This window comes from Halichoerus grypus, chromosome 13, assembly GCF_964656455.1.
Source record: "Halichoerus grypus chromosome 13, mHalGry1.hap1.1, whole genome shotgun sequence".
Taxonomy (NCBI): domain Eukaryota; kingdom Metazoa; phylum Chordata; class Mammalia; order Carnivora; family Phocidae; genus Halichoerus; species Halichoerus grypus.
The window spans coordinates 29,868,495-29,890,969 of record NC_135724.1 but is presented as its reverse complement, the minus strand read 5'-3'; the positions used below and the strand labels follow the sequence as shown (position 1 = coordinate 29,890,969).

Below are 22,475 nucleotides of genomic sequence, written 5' to 3'. Positions count from 1 at the left end.
ACTTGCTCAGTCTGACAGTACTGTAGCTGAGTTGGGGATGCTGATCATTTGTCCTTATGGGATCAGCTACCATCCTCTATATGGACCAGATCTTTAACTGGTATTGACAGAATCCATAGAGTGCCTTCCATCAAGATTCAGATAGATCCCTCAAAACCTCTTCCCAGAATAAATAACCTATAAAGAAAGAAACCCTTCAAGGCATCAAGCCCATAATAGAAGATTACAAGGCTCAGGACTTCATTATGTCCTGTACTCATGGCTGCAATACCACTCTTACCTGTGAGAAAACCCAACAGCCAAGGATGGAGGTTTGTCCAGGACCTCTGAGAAATAAGTAACATTGTTATCCCTTGACACCCTGTTGCTCCTAACTCCCATTTGTTATCAGAATCCATTTCCACTGAAAGAAAAAATTTCATATAATTGATTTATACAGTGCATTTTAGTATTCTAGTTGATAAAGATAGTATCTCTTTGCTTTCATTTGGGAAGAATGGGAATACACCTGGACAGTAATGCCTCAGGGTTTCACAGAGTCTCCTTTTCAGAAACCTTAAAGGCAGATTTGGAGGATATTGAGTTTTCTGCAGGATCTATTTTGTTATAGTAAATAGATAATTTGATTCTCTCTGCTGTCCTTCTGAAACTTCTTCAAAGAAAGGCAGCGTCTACCTATTAAAAATTTGGCCTTAAAGAGACACGGGTTCCTGCAAAAAAAAAAATTAGTTTGCTCAAACTCAGGTTCAATGCTTAAGGTGCCTGATCTCAGAACAAGGACTACATTTGGACCAGGTTGGCTTCATAGCATCCTGAACTTCCCAAAACCTAAAACTAAGTGCAAATTAATGAGGTTTTCTTGGAGTGGTTAGCTGTCAAAATTGGATTCCAGGCTTCTCTCTTATGGCTCAACCTCTGTCTGCTGTACTAAAAGAAATGACATATCTGATCCTATGATATGGAAAGATCAGGAAGACAGCTTTTGGGACTTCAAAGAAAAGCCTAATAAAGCTCCCTCAAACATCTTAATTATCAATTGTCCCTTTTCCTCTTGTATGTGAAGAAAGGGAATGCTTTGGAGTACTCACCCAAGAACATGTGGACTGTCATTCACCCATAGAATATTGTAGCACAGGGCTATCCCCCTTGCCTCAGAGCCATTCCTGACACTACCCTTTTATTCAAGGTCACTGAAGAAATAATCATGGGATTCCCTTTAACCAGCCTTGTATTTTCACCAAGGGTAAAACCATAAACATTTATACCGATAGTCACTATGCCTTTGGGATAGCTCAGGACTTTGGAATGCTAGGAAGCATTAACCTTTTCTTACCTACAGTGGGGATAAAATTAAAGATGGCTCCTCTATCCAAAATTTACTAGATGCCATACTTTTGCTGGCTGCTCTGGCTATTAAGGGTTCTGGGCATTCCAGACTCAACTCTCTGGAGACCAAAGGAAACCATCTCACTGGTTTATTTCCACCAAAAACACGCACTCAAGGAAACTAATAGCCAAACCTCTGTTGTGGTTCAAAAGGATGTTCTCCCAAATGATAACTTGGAAAATTTGACAAGAAATACCCAACAATTGGCCCCAGAGAAGGAATAACAATATTGGCAATCTAGTAATTGTAACTCAATAAAAAGAGAACTCTGGTTTGGACCTAACAATTTGGCCCTATGAGAAATTTTAAAATTCTCACTACTTACCACTATACCATTGGCATTAAGCCATTAGCTTACTGACAATGATAGCATTCTTGAACCAATATTGGTGGGAAAATATTAATAAGGCCACAAAAAATCCCTACCTCACTTGTCCCATCTGTTTAAATTATAATCAAGGAAAGCCTGTTCACACAAATGGGTTTCATACAGTTTCCCCCATCTCATGGATATTAATATGTTTTAGTAATGGCTTGCATGGGTTTTTTTTTTTTTTTTTCCCCCAATGGACTGAAATTTTCCCTTGTAGACAGGCCACTGCTTCTTCTGTGGCTAAAATTCTTTTAGAAAAGATGAACCCTACCAGGGGAGTCCCTCTTAAACTCTATAGTGATCAGGGAACCCATTTTACTGGTCAGGTGCTTCAACAAGTCTGTGCTGTTTGGCTGGTTTTACAACACTTTCATTGTGCATATTGTCCTCAATCCTCAGAGTCAAATGCACTATGGCACTACCAAGACTCAAATGGTAAAATCTGTAGACCTCCCTAAATACCTTGGCCAAAAGCATTGCCATTGATCCTTCTAAATCTCAGATTCACTCTGAAACTCAGACCCTCACCCTTTGAGATAGTCACAAGATGTCCAATGTACTTGACGCCCAATTCCTTTGACACACAGTTAATCAAAGCAGATATACTTAAACATTGTAAAGGTCTAATCGCTTCTGTGAAGAATAACCAACCACATTTTAGCTGAGCAACCTTTTCACAGTGCACTCCTGGGAGAGGACTTTAAACATCACACCTTGCAACCTGGAGATCTTGTCCATTGAAAAGACACCTCCAGGATGATTCTTTTGAACCTCACGAGAAGGGCCTTTATTATGTATTGCTAACTGATCCTTTCCTGCCAAACTCCAAGGAATAGATTCTTGGATTCTTGTGACCCATCTAAAGAAAGCACCAAACTCTGACTAGACCTACATACCATCTGGTGAAAGTAAAGATTTCCTAGAATTGAAGCAGCAGACAACATCTGATGAGACCACTTTCCCAGGAGGTCCAAACCAGGCCTGTCTACTTTTTCCTCACTGTTTGCTTCTACTATCTGTTTTGTGGAAAGAAAATGCCCTTGTTCACATTTCCCAAATCCTTGAGAAAGGGGGAATCTTTTTTTTCCTAGTTATAGCCTTTCAGAAACCGCATCATGACCCTGTGACAACGTAATTTTTCACTCGCTTTTTCTGAAGGGTTAGAAGGCTCAGAATTCACAAGTCTTTCATCTGAACTATTATCTGACTGGATTTTTAATCCAAATTTACAAACTTATAGGCTGTATTATTGGTTAATATTTGTTTCCAACACTTTTTGAGATACTAATATATCCTTGAATTTTTGCTATTTTTGGAAAAAGTTCATTAGTTATTGTTTCACTGTTTATACCCGCATTCTATCTTCCCAAATGCACTTGGTTGATTCTTTCAGTGTACCCTTGTAGTAGTTACTATTTTGCTTTCAGTGCCTGCTTTACTCTGGGACTTCCAGGAGACATACATGACTCTAGGCTTGCCTCCATAAGAACTTTTCTCCCCTAAGTTGGAATAAGTGCCAATAAATATTTTCAGTTGGCTACCTTCAGATCCCCGTTTAGAACCATCAGACAATTTGGAATTGTTTTCTTACTTCTGTTCTGTATAATTACTTTAAGTTTTGTATTTTGTTGCCTGTCAAACTTTTATAAAAATGATATACCCAATAAGATGATCTTCAATGTTTATGATCTTAATAAATATGGACTATAGATGAGAAGTACCTGAACGTTTTCCCTCCTCACCTCCCTTGTCACCCAAACATGGCCATAAGTGGTTTCCAACTGCTTATATAAGCATTTACCTTGGTATGTAGAACATGACAACCAGAAAAGATCCTTCCTGGCACTGAGGGACAAAACCACTAATGTGGTAGAAAACCTGCCTTTTGATCAGTGATGCTTCCAGAGAAAGATCTTGATCAAAAGGGGGGGGAATGTAAAAATTAAGGAGAAGCCTCACTTAAGTAGAGTCAGGAGGCTAGAAGGGTGACCCATACCACTCAATATCAGTTACGGGAAGAACTGTCAATTATGTAGCCCGACACGAGTATCAACAGGACAGAATTATCAATTACAGACCTCAACTATATATATATATTGAATCTATAAGAAATTGACTACCCCTGCAACTCAGCCAATGAGAAACTATCATCACCCTGAACTCTTGCTTTTTAACAAAGGACTTTCATTCAAAACACCCCACCCAACTTCCTCCTTCTCTATAAAATAACATTTGTTTATTGGGCTTGCCTATGAGTCAGCAGTAGTGAGGAGGAGGACACGAGAGGGGGTATTAGAAGGACAGCAGAAATCTCTAGACTTCCTTAGTGCCAGGTTGGCTGACCAGAGTTGGTTAGGGGCTAAACAAAATACAAGATTGCAATGACATTTCCCATTGCTTCAGAATATATTAATATAGGAGGTAGTCAGGTACTGGGGGAATGCATCAGTCTAGGAAGTTGTAGTGACTGGATATATTAGCATACCAAAAAAATATAATTTGAAGTGTTTGGAGAACAATTACTTTTATTTTCTAATAAGGAAGAGGGAGATTCAATACATTTATAATTAAATTGAATTTTGTTAGTTTCACTCAAATTCATGTAAAAATTATTTTTTAAGCCCTTCTTCCATTTTTGAATGATTTTTTTTTTTTTAACTAGGCTAGAACCAAAAATAATTTAGGCATCTGAGATAACCCACTACCACAATTTCTACACTTCTGCTATACTGCTTATCACAATTTGCTGAACATTTAGTATTCTCCCATTGCCCTAAACCTCAAGCATTTTAAGAAGAGGCCCAATTTTATTCTATCTTCTTTTTAAGATTTTATTTATTTATTTTAGAGACAGAGAAAAAGAGAGCATGCATGTGGGGGAGGGGCAGAGGGAGACAGAGAAGAGTGAGACTCTCAAGCAGATCCCCCCCGAGCTGAAATTGAGTCAGACACTCAACCAACTGCATTTTCTTGTTGTAGGACAGTACTTCATAGATACTAAGGGATTAGAAATGAAGTAAGAAACAGCTTGAATAAGAGTATAGACAGACTTTGGTAATAGCTGGCTCAATAGCTTGCTGTTGTTTTAGTTAAATCATTTAACCTCTATAAGACTTAAATTTTCTATTTATAAAATGAGTAATAGAATTTTTTTCAGGGGATCTGAGACCAATAGTTAGAAACTATAAGGATGAAAAATTAATCTCATTGTAAGAAAATCCTTACAAATACTTTAAGTTTCCTAAAAGCTCTATTTGTTTCTAGAAGCAGAGTACGTAATCAATTGAAGTGGTCAAACACAGGCTTAAAGAGCATTTGGCAGGAGCATTGAGAAGAGAATTTAAACAATGGAAGAATGGTTAAAGTAAAAGTTCTTTCCAACATGGCATTTGGTGATAGCTGACAATTCTTCCATGGGATTACTGTAGCACTGCAAGGCTTTGTGCATAGCACAAACACAAACACTTTGGTAATTGGCCCTACTACCAGTATTGCCTCCAAGGGGTAATTTCTTTGTATACCATTTTACTCAAATTCTAGGCGGCAACGATAACTTTTCTATCTACTTCCTGGATTTGTTGTAAGGATAATAAATTTCAACAAATGTTAAACAGGAATAGTTACAAAAGAAAACAAAATATTATTAAATGTGTTTCAATAGTGTTCTCTACTGTCCCCTACTGTGACATAAGTCTTATTGACTCAACTGTATAGATCATCTCTTGCAAGTGAGAGATTAATAATTTGGAAGCCAACAAGTCACCATCTTTTGAGCCTGATGCATTCCTGACTATGTTTGGCTGCACTTGAAGCTCGCTCAGAAAAATAAGGGTATACACATGTAATAATTTTATAAGTTGTTTATTTACAAGTTTCTCATTGATTCCAGAGCAAAGAATCACAGAATTAGAAAGCACTTGAGTCAATGTATGCAGATTTCTCTCTTATCACTTGCCATTTCATCTACAAACAGGTAATATTATTCTTCTTTAGGCACACTGAACTAATGAATGCTTCTTTAATATGCTGCATTGGTCAGCTATTGCCATGATAATGCTACATGACAAATCTACTCAAATTTAGGAGCTTGGAGCAACTAGTGTTCGTGGTTTTTCTACTTCACCAGTCTGTGTGGTGGCTGGAGCACATGTGCTTCAGGCTATGAGTTGGCTGGGCTTTGCTCTAGTCTTTGAGTTCAGGTCTGTTCCATGTGTTTCCCTCCTTCTCCTGAGACCAAGGGTTACCTGCCTCATCTTTGTGCATAACAGTGCCTCTTAAGATCTTGACTCAGAACTAGCAGGTTGAGTCATCTGCCTACATTTCATTGACATGGCCAAGCCTACACCAATGGGGAGGAGAAACATCCAGATATCAGTGGTTACATTAGTACCAAATGTGACCAGGTAAGTGCTCATACATACTTGTAGACTGCATGGCTATTAGAAATACAAAGGATTTCACCTTCTACCAAAGCATAATTCTAGAGGACTATTTTGGTTTTAGTATTTCGGTTGTTACAAATATCTTATTATATTAAGTGAAATTTAATGTACTCAATCTTCTTCCAATTAGGCTTAAAGTTCCCCTGAAAAGAAGTATATTTTCCCTTGCATAACACAGCTCTTTCAAGTAACTGAAATAATTTCTCCATTCTAAATAGCCCCAATGGCTTCAGCCCTCCTCCCCCACCATAAGCCCATTATCCAAATGTCCCTCGAAACAAATGAGTTTAATATATGAATTTCAAATAGTCTTAATATATCTCATAAATATAGAAAGAAACCATGTATTTCCAGTGGCTTATACCAATAAGCCAGTTAATGCAGTTTTTTAAATAGTTACATCAAATAGATGAAATAATAAACATTTCAACATATACATTCTTTAAGTACAAAAGGAAAACAATGTAATGAAGGTCTGTGTACCTATGACCTAGGTTTTCAACTGTTAACATTCTCCTTCATTTAATCAGAACTTTATGAAACATGAATCATTACATATATAGTTGAAGTCCAATTTGTATCTCTCCCCTTCCTGCTGGAGAAGTAGCCACTAGCTTAAACATATTCCAAAAGTTTATCACATCTTAAGCCACAAAGAAAAATTATATATATCAAATAATCTCCTATAGACATTTTTTTGCAATTAGATTAAAAATCAATACAAAGGATAAAAACTTATGTGAAAAGAATACCTGCTTACATACTGACTGCAGCATTCTATTTAAGTTAAATGTGTTCTCAAATCTACAGTTGCACTACCTTTTGATGTAGCACTTACTGACAGAGGTGCATTAAAGTTTCCCACTATACAGGCTTTTAGATTTATGCTTTTTAGATTTATACATTTGTCTTGAATATTATAGACCAGAATTTATCTTTGATTTTTTTTCCTATTGCAATCTGACATTTTAACACCTTAATAATGCTTTTTGCAATAAAATCTATTTTGTCTGATTTTAATACAGATGTACCCACTTTAGGTTTGGTTACCTTTTGACTATTTTTTTCCCCAATCATTCTTTGATTTGCTAACTCTCTGTATTCTATGTCTCTTTTAAACCAAAGAAGTACAGGTTAGTTTTGTTCTTTTATTCAATATAATGCCAACAATTTACTTGACTATTCTGGGAGAGACAATATCTCCATTTCCATTTATTTTGATTACTGATAGATTTATTGTGTTTCCTGTTTCTTCTTTCTTTTCAACTTCAAAATGTATTCATTTTTTATTTTCCCTTTCCCCTCTGCTAGTTTTTAAGTTATATTTCTAAGACTTTTTTTTTTTTTTAAGAACAGTTTTAGGTTTACAATCGAGAGATGTTTTATGTCTGGCATTTGATATGTTTATATTTTAACATGATTATATTTAAAGTACGAAATGAAATAAAATTTCCATCCTCCTCCCAAATACAGCAAGGCTTTTAAAGGTTTTTACTCTGACTCCTTTTGCCCATTTTACTTATAACTGCCACAAAGTATTTTGGTCCTATATTTTTATATACACCATCAATGTTCTCCTCCTCTTAGTCTTCCTTCTCCTTGTTCCTATCTATACATTTGTAAATTAATGTACTAGATTACACTACATCTTGGTTAGGTCATCCATTCCACCTAACTGTCTCTAGCCTTGGTTCCATGAGCATATATGCTAAGTAGACTTTCCTTTTTTATGTCACTAATTTTTTTTTTAATAAAAGCTATCACCAGATTAGGGTCTAAGATAAGTTTTGCATACATCTGAGGAAGAATAAACTATTCCGTTAATTTTATAACCTTAGATGGCAATATGATATCTACACTTATATTTTTATATTTAAAAAATTAAAGGAATGTTAACATATTCTGGCTGGCAATGAGTCACATTTTCCTGCCAATTCTTTTATTTAATTTCTTATCACTATTGCAAATTTGCTCTTATCCTGTTTGAATTGTTAAACTCTTCTTTGTGGTGAATGTATTTGAGATTAAAGCCTAAATTGACCTAAGAGATTGGAGAGATCTAAGAAAATTACCTACCTGACCAGCAGTGTCCAAAATGTCCAAATAAGCTGGCTCATTGTCGATCCTAACTTGGGTCTTATAGGCATCTTCTGAAAAACACAAAACAGTTTACATTCAGGTACATTCAGCTGAAGAGGCATGATTCATTTTTAGATTTCATAACCAAGAATTTCTAAATAGTTTGAGTAAGAGAACGAGATATTCTAGTCAAATACACAAAGTAAGAAGGATATAACCCAGGGAAATATAGGAGAGTGTTTCTGCTTAAAGTGAAGTCAGGTTTATTTCTCCATCAGGAGATTATGATTTGAGGTACCTTTGTCATAATACCTACAGAACAAATCTTGAAATAAATTCATCAGTTCTTTTTTTCATCTTGCACTGCAAATGCGCGTTCCAACATCATATTCAATAAGAGACTGAAAGCTTTTCCTCTAAAGTCAGGGACAAATAGGCCTGCTTTAGCTTTTATTTAACATAGTACTAAAGTCCTAGCCAGAGCAATGAGGCAAGAAAAATAAATAAAAGTCATCCAAATTGGAAGAGAAGCAGTAAAATTTTGTTTATAGATAACATGATCCTATAAATAGAAAGCTCCAATGATTGCACGGGGTAGGAGAGAGGTGCGGGTGCTGTTGGAACTTCTAAAAAATTCAGAGTTGCAGGATACAAAATCAAACACACAAAAGTCAGTTGTCTTTCCATACACTGATGATAAACAATTTAAAATAAAAGCATCAAAAGGAATCAAATAGGAATAAACTTAACCAAGAAGGTAAAGAACTGTATACCAAAAACTATAAAGTTTTAATATGTTTGTGTACTTGTTAACTTGTAAAAATTTATATATTCTGGATTCTAAACATTTATCAGATAGGATTTGTAAATATTTTTTTCCTATTCTGTAGGCTTTTTAACTTTAATAATGGCATTTGATGCATGAAAGTTAATTTTTATGGAGTATAGTTTGTTTCTTTTGTTCATGTGTTTAGTGTCCTAAGGATCTATTCTAAAATTCAAGGTCATGAATCTTTAACGCTATGTTTTCTTCTAAGAGTTTTATAATTCTAGCCTTTGCCTTTAGTCATTGATCCATTTTCAGTTTTTTTTGTTTAGCAGCTTTTTAAAAATTTTTATTTAAATTCAACCAGCTGACATATAGTAGTACATCATTAGTTTCAGATGTAGTATTCAATGATTCATCAGTTGCATATTTTATTTATTTACTTAAAGATTTTATTTATTTTTCAGAGAGAGAGAGTGAGCACATGAGCAAGAGAGCACAAGCAGGGAGAGTGGCAGGCAGAAGGAGAAGCAGGCTCCCCGCTGAGCAAGGAACCCATGCTGGACTTGATCCCAGGACCCTGGGATCATGCCCTGAGCCGAAGGCAGATGCTTAACCAACTGAGCCACCCAGGTGTCCCAGTTGCGTATTTTTTAATATGTTGTTTGGTAAGGATATAAATTCATTCTTCTACATACAATTCTATTATCCTTTATTTCTGTAATGTTGGTATTGATGTCCCCAATTTATTTGAGTAAACACTTTCTTAATCTAGCTAAAGCTTTCTCAATTTTGTTCATCTTTTTAAAGTAACTTAGTATCATTTTCTCTTTTTTTCCCCTTTATTCTCTATTTACCTCTCTTTTAGTCTTTAGTATTTCCTTCTATTTGCTTTGGGTTTAGTTCCGCCCCCCCCATTTCTTAAGGTTTAAAGGTTATTAATTTGAGATCTTTTTTAATATGAGTATTTACAGTTATATATTTTCCTTTCAGCACTGCTTGTGCTGCATCCTATAAATTTTGGAATGTTGTGTTTCATTTTCATTAATCTCTAAGTATTTTCTAATGCCCTCTGATTTCTTCTTTTACTCACTGGTTGTTTAATTTCCTCATTTTTGTGTATCTTTGAAACTAGAAATCTACAGTAGAAGAAAAACATTCTATTGTGACTGGAAAAGATAATCTGTATGATTTTAATCTTCTGATATACACTTGGAAAATCAAGGAATGCTTCCTGGAAGAAGTAGCACCTAACCTGAGTAGGAGTTAGGATAGTCAAGACAGAGAAAGGCAAACTGAAAGCCAGAATCCCAGAGGTTATAAAAATTGAGACAAGGGGCACCTGGATGGCTCAGTCAGTTAAGCATCCAACTCTTGATTTTGGCTCAGGTCATGATCTTAGGGTCCTGGGATCAAGCCCAGTGTCAGGCTCCCGGACTCAGCAGAGGAGTCTGCTAGTCTCCCTCTCACTGTGCCCCTACCCTGCTCATGCTCTCTCTTAAATCTTTTTTAAAAAATGATGAAACAAAAGTAACCTAGATAATTTCAGTGTAATTAAATCCTAGAGTTTTGGGAAGAGAATTTGAAATTTACGAGGTAAATCAGACTTGCCTATGAATATATTAAATGGAATCATGTTTTTGAGTGAGGCAGTAAGACTGCTGGGGTTTAAATCCTGACTCTACCACTACCAGTTGTCTGATTTGGGGAAGGGGGGGAAATCATTTGGTCTCTCTAAAATGCGTATTACTCATTTGAAAGTTATGATAATATTTCTGTTTAACTCATGGAGTTGCTCAGAGGATTCAGGAAGATAATGTATGAAAGGCATCTGGCACAGTGCCTTGTGTATGGAATATGCTTAATAATGCTTATTTATGGTTTTTGTTTTTAAGAAATTTGGACTCTATCATAATGCCACTATCAGATATGCATTTTGGAATTCTCACTTGGGCTGAAATGTGGCAAATAGATTTTAAGGTGGGAAACTATATTCTGACAATGGCACTAGGGTGGAAAAAGAGCAGACAGATTTGCAAGATATTTAGAAAGTTGAACCTATAGCACTTAGTAATATATAGGGGACAAGGAAGGAGGATGATGCAAGAGTAGCTCTCCAATTTCTGGCACTTGCAGATGGGCAGATACCTAGGATGTTTACTCAGAGAGGGAGGAAAGGAGGGCCACCACAAATGCAACTTAGAAAAGGACTTTGCCATGTCTGTATCATGGAAGTGGAAACAGTGAGTACCTGGGTCTGAAGCTCTGGGGAGAGATCTGAGAGTTATTTCATTATATCCAATGATTTCCTCATTTCTTCCAATCATGATTGGAAACATGGTTGGACCTCCTGAGCCTGGAACTCAAACTCCTAGAATCTGGCTATAGCTTCTGTTTTATCTGCCATTTATATTGTAAGTAAAGAGCAAACTGAATCACTAAAAGCATTTAGAACAGCACTGAATTTTGGCACCATTTCAATACTTATTCATACTGTTGATTTTGAACCACAAAGGAGTTATTTTAAGAACCTTTTGGTTTACAAAGTAGTAATGGCAAACCAAAGAGGAGCTTTTTAAACACACACACTGAGCACCTCCCCCAAATTAGGTTTTTGCTAGCTGCTGGAGATATGAAGGTAGACCCACACATGCACACACACCGTCATGGTCTCTACCCCCAAGAACTTAATCATGGTGGAAGATACACACACGTGCAATGAGATGTTAAGATCCAAAAATTTATAGGGCATATAGCCTACCCCTTTCCAGGAAATTCACATTCTTTATGACTTTGCTGCAGAAATAAAGTTGTGGAAAGTCTAACTACCAGGGTGGTCAATCTGGTGTAGTTTGAACAACTACCGGCCATTCTATAACACCATTCAGTATACAGGCAACCACACAGTCTATTTTCCATTCTACTGCTCTTTGTACTTTCACTGATCCTCCACTTACACAATGGAAATCTTGTGGAATTTTTTTTTTAAATGCATAGAGTTGTTTTTCAATTTCATAGGGAACTAAGAATAGTTACTCTGAAAAGGACGCTGTGACCTGAGAATCACATGTGAGTCTTTCAGAATTCATGTTTGTTTATTTAACTCAAAAGCCCCAAAAGGAGCCTGCTGAGGCCAGGAGCATGCTGAGTAATCCAGACGAGAACTGCTCTGTGTGATTATTGAAGCCCTAGATAAACCCAGCACATGAAATGTATATCAAATAAAAGCTTCTCCTGGGATCAGAAAACCCCTTCAAAGAGACTTGATGTGAATTGGCTGGAAATTAAGCCAGGCCTTCTATCCAAGATTTCTTTCTCTCTTTTAAGAAGTGTCTATCACAGTACACATTCCAGTGTTGTGAATCTAGGTCACCTCCCCGGCCTCCATAGAAACTAATCCCTTTCATTTTCTTCCAATAAACAATCTTCCCTCCTGTTTCCATCCATCCACTCCCTTTGAGACCTCCCATGTAGAAATGCAGTGACAGAAATACTCTCTTGAATACATATAAACACCTCCCTGAATTTCAATCATCCGCCTATAGACGCAACCCTGAAGTGAGCTCATTTGTCTTCCAAAGCAAGAGGCCAAATGTATACAAAGCTTTATCAGGCAGAAATAGTAGCAATTGCCTGCTATGTTTGCACTGAAAAGCACAATGGAGCTAGATTCTTAGAGGCATCTCTAAATTCCACCTTAAATTCTAAAATTCTACCTTAAGATGCTACTTCAAAATTCATTTGAAAACACTGGTGTTTGAGACCCTTGCTTCTCTTAGGTCTTCCTCGCTTTCCTTCTCTAGAATTTTACAGGAGGAAATCACCAAAGACCTGTATTAAAGCCTCACACCCATCACTAAATTTTGGTGTTATAAATGGTTACTTAATCTTACTTGTAAGATGGAGTTAATAGTACATTCTAGTCAGTACATAGGAGTTCTAGAAGGATCAACTAAAGTGGAATATAAAATGGTGCCAGAAAAAAGAAGAAAAGAAAAGAAACCACAATTCAAACTCAAGGCATGTTATGTAATAACTTTAAAAAAAAATATTGCTTCAAGTTAACCATAAAATCATATAAAACTAAACCACTTCTCCTTCTGCCATTTATATTTACCCATACGGGAATGTTTCCCCCCCCCAACAAGTTAATCAGAGGATTTGGTAAGATAGGTTTACAATAATTTTCCAAAAAAATAGAAGAGTATAATTAAAAAGCCTTAAGATGTTCTGAATAATCTATACAAAAAATTCATTTAATTCCTTTATAGAATATATTTATATATCTTTAAAATGTTGTTGTAAATATGAAATTGGGATATTTTAAAACCACAATATGTAACTGAGAGAAAATATTAGGGTATTGTTGAATTTTTACTAGAAGACTTTTTAAAAAATCTTAAGATACTTGAATAATTCTTATATGGTTTACCTGAAAACCTGAAATGTATGATAACTGGTATTACACTGAAGATATGCTTCTGTAACTCTGAGGTAGTATACATCTCTAAGATATTAATCATTAACCCAATTCTTTAAAAAATATGAAGGTTCAGGTTCAGATCATTTATAACTTTCTCAAAGAATTTCTTAAATAAATCATCCTAATTGTGTGTTTGCATGTGTATAAAGCAGAAACATCTTGGAACAAAGTGCACTGGAAACGTTCTCTTGAACAGAAAGAGAAATCATGGCTGTATCAGTGCTGATACAAATCTAATGTATCAATATGTACACGAGTATATAATCTGTGCTGCACACGCCGATAGGCACAGAATCTACCGTGTTGACAAAGACAGTTGATTTCTCTCAACACAGTTTGTAATCCTGGGAGAACACATCAATAGTCAATTGCACTGCACTGTAATGAGTGTTAACATTAGAAGAGTTTGAAATGTGCTTATTTAGAAAGACAGCAGAAGACACCCAGCTGAAGTTGAGCTGAGGTCAGTCCTCAAAAGAAGCAGATAGACAACAGGGTTTGCAAGGGGGAGGCCTGGTAAGAGGCCAAGAAAGACAGGGAATTGCACGGATTCTAGCACAGCCCCTCTTCTTGAACGTAAACATTCAGTGAAATACATTAAGGGTATATATGCCTGCTGTATTTGAAAAAGGTTTTCAAAACTGGCTGAATTTAGCTTCAGAGAGGACTCACAGTGAATGAGAACACACTTCCCTACCATGGAATAAGAGCTGAAGATAGGGGTATCATTAAAAACTAAGTCCTGGAAATTCGTGGGACTTGTAAGGCAGAATTTAGATTTTTTTTCTCATGCTATAAAATTGAGGACTGAGCCATGTTTATTTACATCTGGGAGGGGTAAGGGCTCTGTGATGACATTGGAGTTACACAGCAATTGAAATCTTTCCTATAGACATAGAAGCAGATTCTAGTGGGGTAGTTCATACCAGTCAGCATTTCCCTGCTGCTCCCAGGGAAATGCCCAATGTCACTGCTCTGGGAAATTTAACTCCAAGGGGGACAACCACATGCATTTTGTAGGGCCCTCAGGTAGATTTTCCACATCAGACCTTTTGAGGTGGTGCAAGTTGGCATGTTCCCTTTGGAATCAGAGGATACCACCTGGAGATTTGCACCTGCAGAGGGCCACTCCTGGGAGAGGCCATTCCAAGCAATGGCTTCTCATAGCAAGGATAAGCCAACAGAGAGGTCTTTGAAAAGAGGTAATAGTCCTCTTTAGTGAGTAGACCTGTAGCCCGGCAAGAGGTTGCTGAGACAGCAGCAAGATCAATGTTCTTCCCCAAAACTGTCATCTACAGAAAATATTTCAGGACATCCACATCCTTTCAATGTTAGAGCCTTCTAACCCTCTCCTTTCAGCCAGATAGAGAGGTTTGTGGGAAACCTGATTCCTTGTCTGTCTTCTGCTAAAAAAAAAAAAAAAAAATGAGAGGTAACAGGATTGGGCTACACGGACATCGAATGTTTCAAGTCCTTTGTCTCTACCTCACTTCTTTTGGGGTGAGGGAAAGAAAAGAGTAGATGTTCTCTCACCAGCTCTTTTAGCAAGAAATGACAACATCTCATTTTTACCTTTCTTGCCCCCATTCACCATCATCATGATGAATGGCTGCATGATCCTAAGGCCATGATCTGTGAAATGGTGGTCTCCCAGACTTTACAGTAGAACGCCTTTACATAGAGACTCTCTCTTCACAGAAGTAACTAGCTTTTATGGTTAGGGCAATTGTGGGAGTGCCACAATTCTACCAGCTCTTCACCCTCCCTTGATGGATACCTCCAGAAGGGTTCCATGAACTTCTACAGCCCACAGATCCAATATGAGAACAGCTGGTGGCAGAGGTTGATTTATACCAAGACCATGGCTTCCAGGAAGATGAAATAGGTGTACTTTTCCCTATGCCTCCTGCTACATACAACATAAGACCACAAAAATTATTTCTAGAACTAGCTTAAGATGACTCTGAAAGGTGGAAAGGAAAAGGCAACCTGGCTAAAAACTTCAGGATCCAAGGAATAACCTGGTGGTGGGTTCTCTGGGTTTTCTTTTTGCCTCACAGACTTGGAAGTAAAAAAGCTGGCACCCTGGAAATACCAATGGGTACAGACAAAACAAAGCCTAGGAGAAACAAAGCAGAGCCTAGCAAGACAGAACACATTTAGACTATAACCGACCTAACAGTGAACCAATTTAGAATTGTTCGACAAATACTTAGCTGTAAATAGAACAAAACATGTGCAGACCTTATATGCTAAAATCCATGTAACACTGATGAAAGAAAATTTAAACAATCTAAATGTAGAGGCATGCCATTTTCATGCTTAGAAGACTCAGTGTGGTAAATATGTGGATTCTCCACAAACTGATGTAAAGATTTAACACAGTTTCTATCAAAATCTTGAAAACTTATGTATATATGTGGATACAGGCACAAATTTTAAGTCTTTTATGAAAAGAAAAAGGTACTAGAGAAGCTAAAAAAATTTGAAAAGCAAAGTAGGAGGAATCCGTTTTCCTGAATTCACAACTTACTGTGTAACTATAGTAATCAAGACTACCTAGTATTGACACATAGCTCAATAAAACAGAACGGAGAATTCAGAAATAAACCCTCAAAAATATAACTACATTTTGACAAAAGTGCAAGAGTAATTTAGTGAAGTAAAGAGCCTTTTCAACAAATGGTGTAGGAAAAATTAAATATCCATTAGCAGAAACAAGCAAACCTCCAGCTAAGTATCACACTTTATACACCAATTAATCTAAAAATGGATTATAAGCCTCAACATAAAACTATCAAACTTTTAGAAGAAACGTAGGAAAAAATCTTTACGATCCAGTGTTAAGTAAAATCTTAGACTTCACATAAAAAGTCCATAAAAGGAAAAGTTTATAAATTGGACTTCAAAATTTTAAAACAGCCTTTGCTCTATAAGAGACCCCATTACGATTAAAAGGGAAAAAATATTTGCAAACCAAATATCTGACCAAGGACTACTACTCAGCATGTACAAAGAACTCTCAAGTCTCAAGAACAATCTATTTAGAGATCAAACTAAAGACATGAAGAGACATTCCATGAAATAGGATACATACATAGCCAATAAGCACATAAAACCTGTTCAACATCATCAGCCTTAGCTGGCATCACGGGCATGCCACCTGTCCAGTCATGCAGTACTCTATGCTTAGAAGGGTCCGTGTTTGGTTGGATGCTTTCCTGTCACTGTAATTCTTCATTTTAGAACAAGAAATCTCTTATTGCCTTGGACCCCCAAAATTAAACAGTTGATCCTGATTACAATCATATGGGGAAAGTGGCCAGTAGCTATCAGATTGAAATAAGAATCCAAACTAAATTGGGTAAGTTAAAGAAATCTTTTAAGAGCTTGAAATTCAAATTAGAGGCACCAGGACACAGTGACACGGATGGTGGAAAAATGAATACCAAGTGAATGACTTCCAAATGTGAATACATAATTGGAAGACAAAACCCCACAGACCAGTCTCTTAGTTGTTTCACGATAGAATCTGATTCAACCTGGAGATACCATCTCAAAATAATGGAAATAGAAGTCCCTTGTTAAAAAAAATTATTAGTCTTAGGTAAGTACAAATGAAAACCACAATGAACGGGGGTGCCTGGGTGGCTCAGTTGGTTAAACATCTGCCTTTGGCTCAGGTCATGATCCCAGAGTCAGATAGAACCCAGTTTCGGGCTCCCTGCTCAGCAGGGAGTCTGCTTCTCCCTCTCCCTCCTCCCACCCCCTGCTCATGCTCTTTCTCTCTCATTCTATCAAACAAAATCTTAAATAAAATCACAATGAGCTATTACTACATACCTATCAGAATGGCTTGTAAAAAAGTGATGACTCTTAAGGCTAGTAAGGATGTGGACACATGAGATTACTAATAAAAAATTTTGGGGGGATGCCTGGTGGCTCAGTCAGTTAAGCGTCTGCCTTCAGCTCAGCTCATAATCCCCGGGTCCTGGGATTGAGGCCCATGTCATGTTCCCTGCTCAGCAGGAGGCCTGCTTCTCCTTCCTGCTTATGCTCTCTCTCTTGCTATTTCTGTCTTTTTCTCAAATAAATAAAATCTTTTAAAAAAACCTTTTGCAATGTATATTTTAAAAAATATATTCCACGCGTTGGGGCACCTGGGTGGCTCAGTTGGTTAAGTGTCTGACTCTTGGTTTTAGCTCAGTCATGATCTCATGGATCATGAGATCGAGCCCCACCTTGGGATCCCTGCTCAGCAAAGATTTTCTCCTTCTGCCCCTCCCCCCACATGTGCTGCATGCATATGCGTGCTAAAATAAATAAAGTCTTTAATATATATATATTTCACATGTATTTATATTCCACATGGAATATTTAAAGCAGCAATTACATTCTTAGGCATTTATTACAGAGAAATGAAGACTTACGTTCTCATAAAGACACACTAATTTTTTCCCCAAAGTTGTTTGTAGTAGCTTTATTCATAATAGCTGAAAATGGGAAACATGTCAAATATCCTTCAGTGCATGAATAATTATACGATCTGTGATACACACATATCATGGAATACTATTTAACAATTTAAAAAAGAATGGAATGTTGATACATGCAACAGCCTTGATGAATTGCCACAGAATTATGCTAATTGAAACAAGCCAATTCCAAAAGGTTACATATTCTATGATTCTGTTTATATAATATTCATGAAGTGACACAATTATAGATATGGATGACAGATTAATGGTTGCCAGGCGTTATGGAGGAAGTGGGTGTTGTTTTCAAAATCTACATAAAGGATCCTTGTTGTCATGAAAATGTTCTGTGTCTTGACTATCTGTATCCTGATTGTGATGTTATACTAAGTTTGAGAAGTGCTACCATGGAGGGGAACTGGGTAAGGGGACATAGAATCTCTATCTTACAGTGCCATATGAATTAAAATAAAATAGATGTATCAATATCTGCTTATGTATAAAAAATTCCAAAATCTCAAAAACTTTTTAGCCAGATAGGCATAGAAGCAGCTTGCTTTATCTCTAGTACTGAGTAGCTAAACAAAACTTAAAGCAAACATTATGATTAATGGACAAATACTAAAACCATTGACTCAGGTTGAATACAAGATGAGAATTTTCATTATAAATACTTTTATTTACTTTCTGTTGGTTGAAGGCAGACACCCAATCAACCACGCAGGCACCCCTGGCAAGACTTCTTAAAAATTAATATAAACACTAACTATAAAGTAGAAGGCTGACAAATTAGAATACATTTATTAAAATTGTGAGTACATTAAAACAACAGATTGGTTTATCAAAGGCACTATTAAGAGAAGGAAAATATAAGCCGTAGTGTGGAATAAAGTATATATATCAACAAAAGGCTCATATCCAGAATGTATAAAGAATTTCTACAAATCCCTCAAAGAGGCAATCTTCTCCAGTGAAAAGTGGACAAGACATTGAGAGTTTTTAAGTGATAATATTACTATCATTCATTAAGCACTGAAATTGTGCTAGCACAATAAAATATATATTTTCATTATGTCATTTAAATCTTGTAATAACCCTATGAAGAACTATTCTCACCTCCAATTACAGATACAAACAAAGGTCATAGAAGTTACATCATTTGCCCATCATCACACAACTTGTAAAAAGCATGCTACTGTAGAAAAATTTTCACTTATCCATTTATGGATACTACGTACTAGGGATACGAAGATCAGTAAGAAATGGCCCTTGTCCTTAATGAGGGCACAATGGAGGTATAACAAAGTCCATTTGGAGTTGGAGGTTGGTGAATAGGCAAAGACTTCATAGGAGAGCTGACCCTTGGACGATCTTAGAAGTTATCTCACTGAGAAGGGTAAGGGAAAAAAAAAGTATCCTAGGTAGAGGGAAGAGTATCAAAAAGAGTATGACGTCTCTTCCTTCCCTTCCTTGGGGTTAGGAGGCTTTGATAGGGACACCAGGGGTTGAGGAGATAACAGGGTAAAAAAATATGGGATGCTTCACAAATTTTCTCAAACTTTCCAGTTCAAAATTTTTAAATTCATCTTTAAATTTTAAAATTGTTCCAATTTTAGTAAATGTAAAGCGAGCACCTTTCAGATGGCCGATAAATTTAAAGCTGTACAGCCTTATTAAGGATCAGTAAAAAGCAAGTGAAAACTATAGGATGCGAGTGTGCTCACAACAGAATAGCAAATTTAAAAACCATAATACCGTAAATACCATAAATAGTGCACCGGTGGAACCATGGAGAACGGTCATCTACTACAGGGGGTCCATAAACAGAAAACTACCTGGGACTATCTAGTAAAGCTCATCATACCTATAACATGTGCTACATGGAATTGTTGGTGTCCGTTCTTGTCTGTACAGATATTACATCTGTATCCCCTTACCATGGCCTTATAGTGGGTGGAGTGTATTTACCCATTCTTTGAGTTTAGGCTTGATCATGTGACTGACTTTGGCCAATGGGATGCCAATGGATGTGATGCTAGTAGAGGGATGAAATATACATGTGCAGTGGGGCTCATGCTCTTTTGATTCTTTTATCACCATACAAATATGCCCTGAATTACCTGCTGGTTTCAGAACATAGATACCAGTCTGAAGACAAGACATTTCAACTAACGTAGAGGTCTGAGAGGGAAAAATACATTTTTACCAGATTTGGGGCAGTCTGTTATAAGCAATTGCGTTCATCAGAAATATATGCACATGTGCACAAAAGACATGAATGAAAATATTTGTATCAGCTTTATTCATACTATCTCTAAACTACAAACAACCCAGGCTTCAGCAGTGTTATAATATACACATTAATTCTAGTTCATTCATACTGTGGATTATTTTTGTAGGAAATTTAGACAACTACAGCATACAACATGATTGAATCTTAGAAACCATTTTGAAAAAGCTAGACATGTTTCCATTTCTATAAAATGGAAAAATAAACATCTAACCTAAGCTATATTTATTGGAACATCTTTTCTTAACCAAGGTGGATATCATTTGGATATTTACTTTGTGATAAAATATTGTTTTGTTTTTCTGTATTTTTATTATACTTTAAAAAAAAAAAAAACGTTTTGAAAAGGGAGTATTTTAAGCTCAAGTGTAAAAAGGGAGAAAATATTCAGTTCCAGTTCTGATTGTTCATTTTAAGGTAATGTAAGAGTTAGGGGCCCCTGAAGATACAACTTTATTGACATAAAAGTCATTTTAGACCCCTAGCCATCTTGTGATCTATGCACGGCCAGTACCAGTTGCCCAAAGAACATTTATTGCAGAACTTCCTGAGATATACAAAAGAATAGACCCCAGTAGATAATGATTTTAAGGGAACAAAAGAAAGTAAGGACAAACAGCCCCTATCAGGCCAGGAGTTAGCCTAGTCATAACAGGGACAAAAAATCAGTGGTCAAACTCCCAGTGCTGGTTCAAAAGTGAAGACTGACCTGGCACACATACTTGAGTTACTTTTGCAGAATTTAAACCCCTTAGAGCACTCAAATACCAGACCAACTCAAGACAGAATTGATGATGTTGACCCTTGCTGGACATCGTGACTTTGACCTGGACTATCACCTTGAGATGACTTTTCCCCCAATTCTATGCTGAACTCCCCCCTTGGGCAAGCCCCTCATGAATATGTACACACCCTTAGCTTAAAACTGTCCCAGTTGTTGTTGTTCAAGGAGAGGCTGCTTTGGGAAATATCCCTGATGTTCGCCTTTACTTGTTACGAGTAAAATCCTTCCGTTTTCTATTCTTTGTCTTGGTTGTGTCTTTTGGCTTGACACCCACCAAAAGGGGGACCCAGTAACACAATATTTGCACAAAATTAAATGACTTAATTTTTTTCTAATGATTCTTTTTCCTTTAATCTGTATCAATTCTATCTCATGTATTGAAATGACAACTTCTAAGATATTTAACCTTCATATTAAATAAATTCTGACAATGCCAACAAATATTTATTACAGAGATGGAAACCAGAAATGGTGCCAAAGGACCTTTCTGTCCACACTATCTGTCTCACTGGCCTGGCATGATGCCCCAAATTCCACCCCTTCTGCTTCATTCTCTCTAGTTAAGATAAGCCATTTTATTTCCAGGAACTCTCTATTAAAATGCAATAAAACTACAGGAGAGGTAAAATATTAAGCTATTATCAAGCACAAACACCTTACTGTGAGATTACTTTTGCACAAAATTAGCTGTCATGAGAGAAAGCAGAAAAGCAGGGCCCTGGGGGATGATCGGGAGGGATGATAAAGGGGCAGGATGGGAAGGGAAAACTGCTAACAGCTTTGGGCAGAGGGACTGGGAACGTCGGGTGAACAAAGGACTTGCAGCAGGCTTGCAAGCACTAGAGGACCAGCAAGGACCCCAGGCTGGGGCAGCAGCCCATTGAAGACAAATGGGTTCAGAAGAGGAAACAATTCATTCTCCCGCCTTCCCAAAACTGATGACAAAAGGAAGTTGCTCTGTGCCCCCAAGCTTGCTAAGCATGGTGTTTTAACAACCGGACCCCACATACAGAGAGAATCATATTCAGAATTCTAATCTTGCCCCTTGTGGAGTTGGATCATCTTTACTCTGTCAGCCTCTCTAGGAATCAGAGCTTCAGAAAGGAAACTTCTACTACAGATGGAGAATTAAGAGGGGTATTTTTAGGACAATGGGCTACAGCAGTACTTCACAAACTCTCCTGTATTGACAAGTCTCATGGGTATCTAGTTGAAGGGCACATTCTGGTTCAGTGGGTCTGGGGCCAAGATTCTGTATTTCTAGTAAATAACCATGTCATACCCATGCAACAGGTCCAGGATAAATAGCAGTAGTGCCCAACAGAAATATAGTAGAAGCCACCTACGAAATTTAAATTTTCTGGCAGCCACAGGAAAACAGAAACGGAAAAAAAAA

General features: G+C 36.9%; 1 protein-coding gene across 3 annotated transcripts in view; it reads right to left on the bottom strand.

Moving 5' to 3' along the window:
- The window catches only part of RIT2 (Ras like without CAAX 2), a 474,354-nt gene that overhangs the window by 235,091 nt on the left and 216,788 nt on the right, over window positions 1-22,475 (bottom strand). For all 3 annotated transcript variants that reach the window (XM_078060386.1, XM_078060387.1, XM_036082610.2), the window contains one exon: window positions 8,279-8,352. In XM_078060386.1, the coding sequence (XP_077916512.1) occupies window positions 8,279-8,352 (74 nt within the window). The remainder of the gene's footprint in view (window positions 1-8,278; window positions 8,353-22,475) is intronic.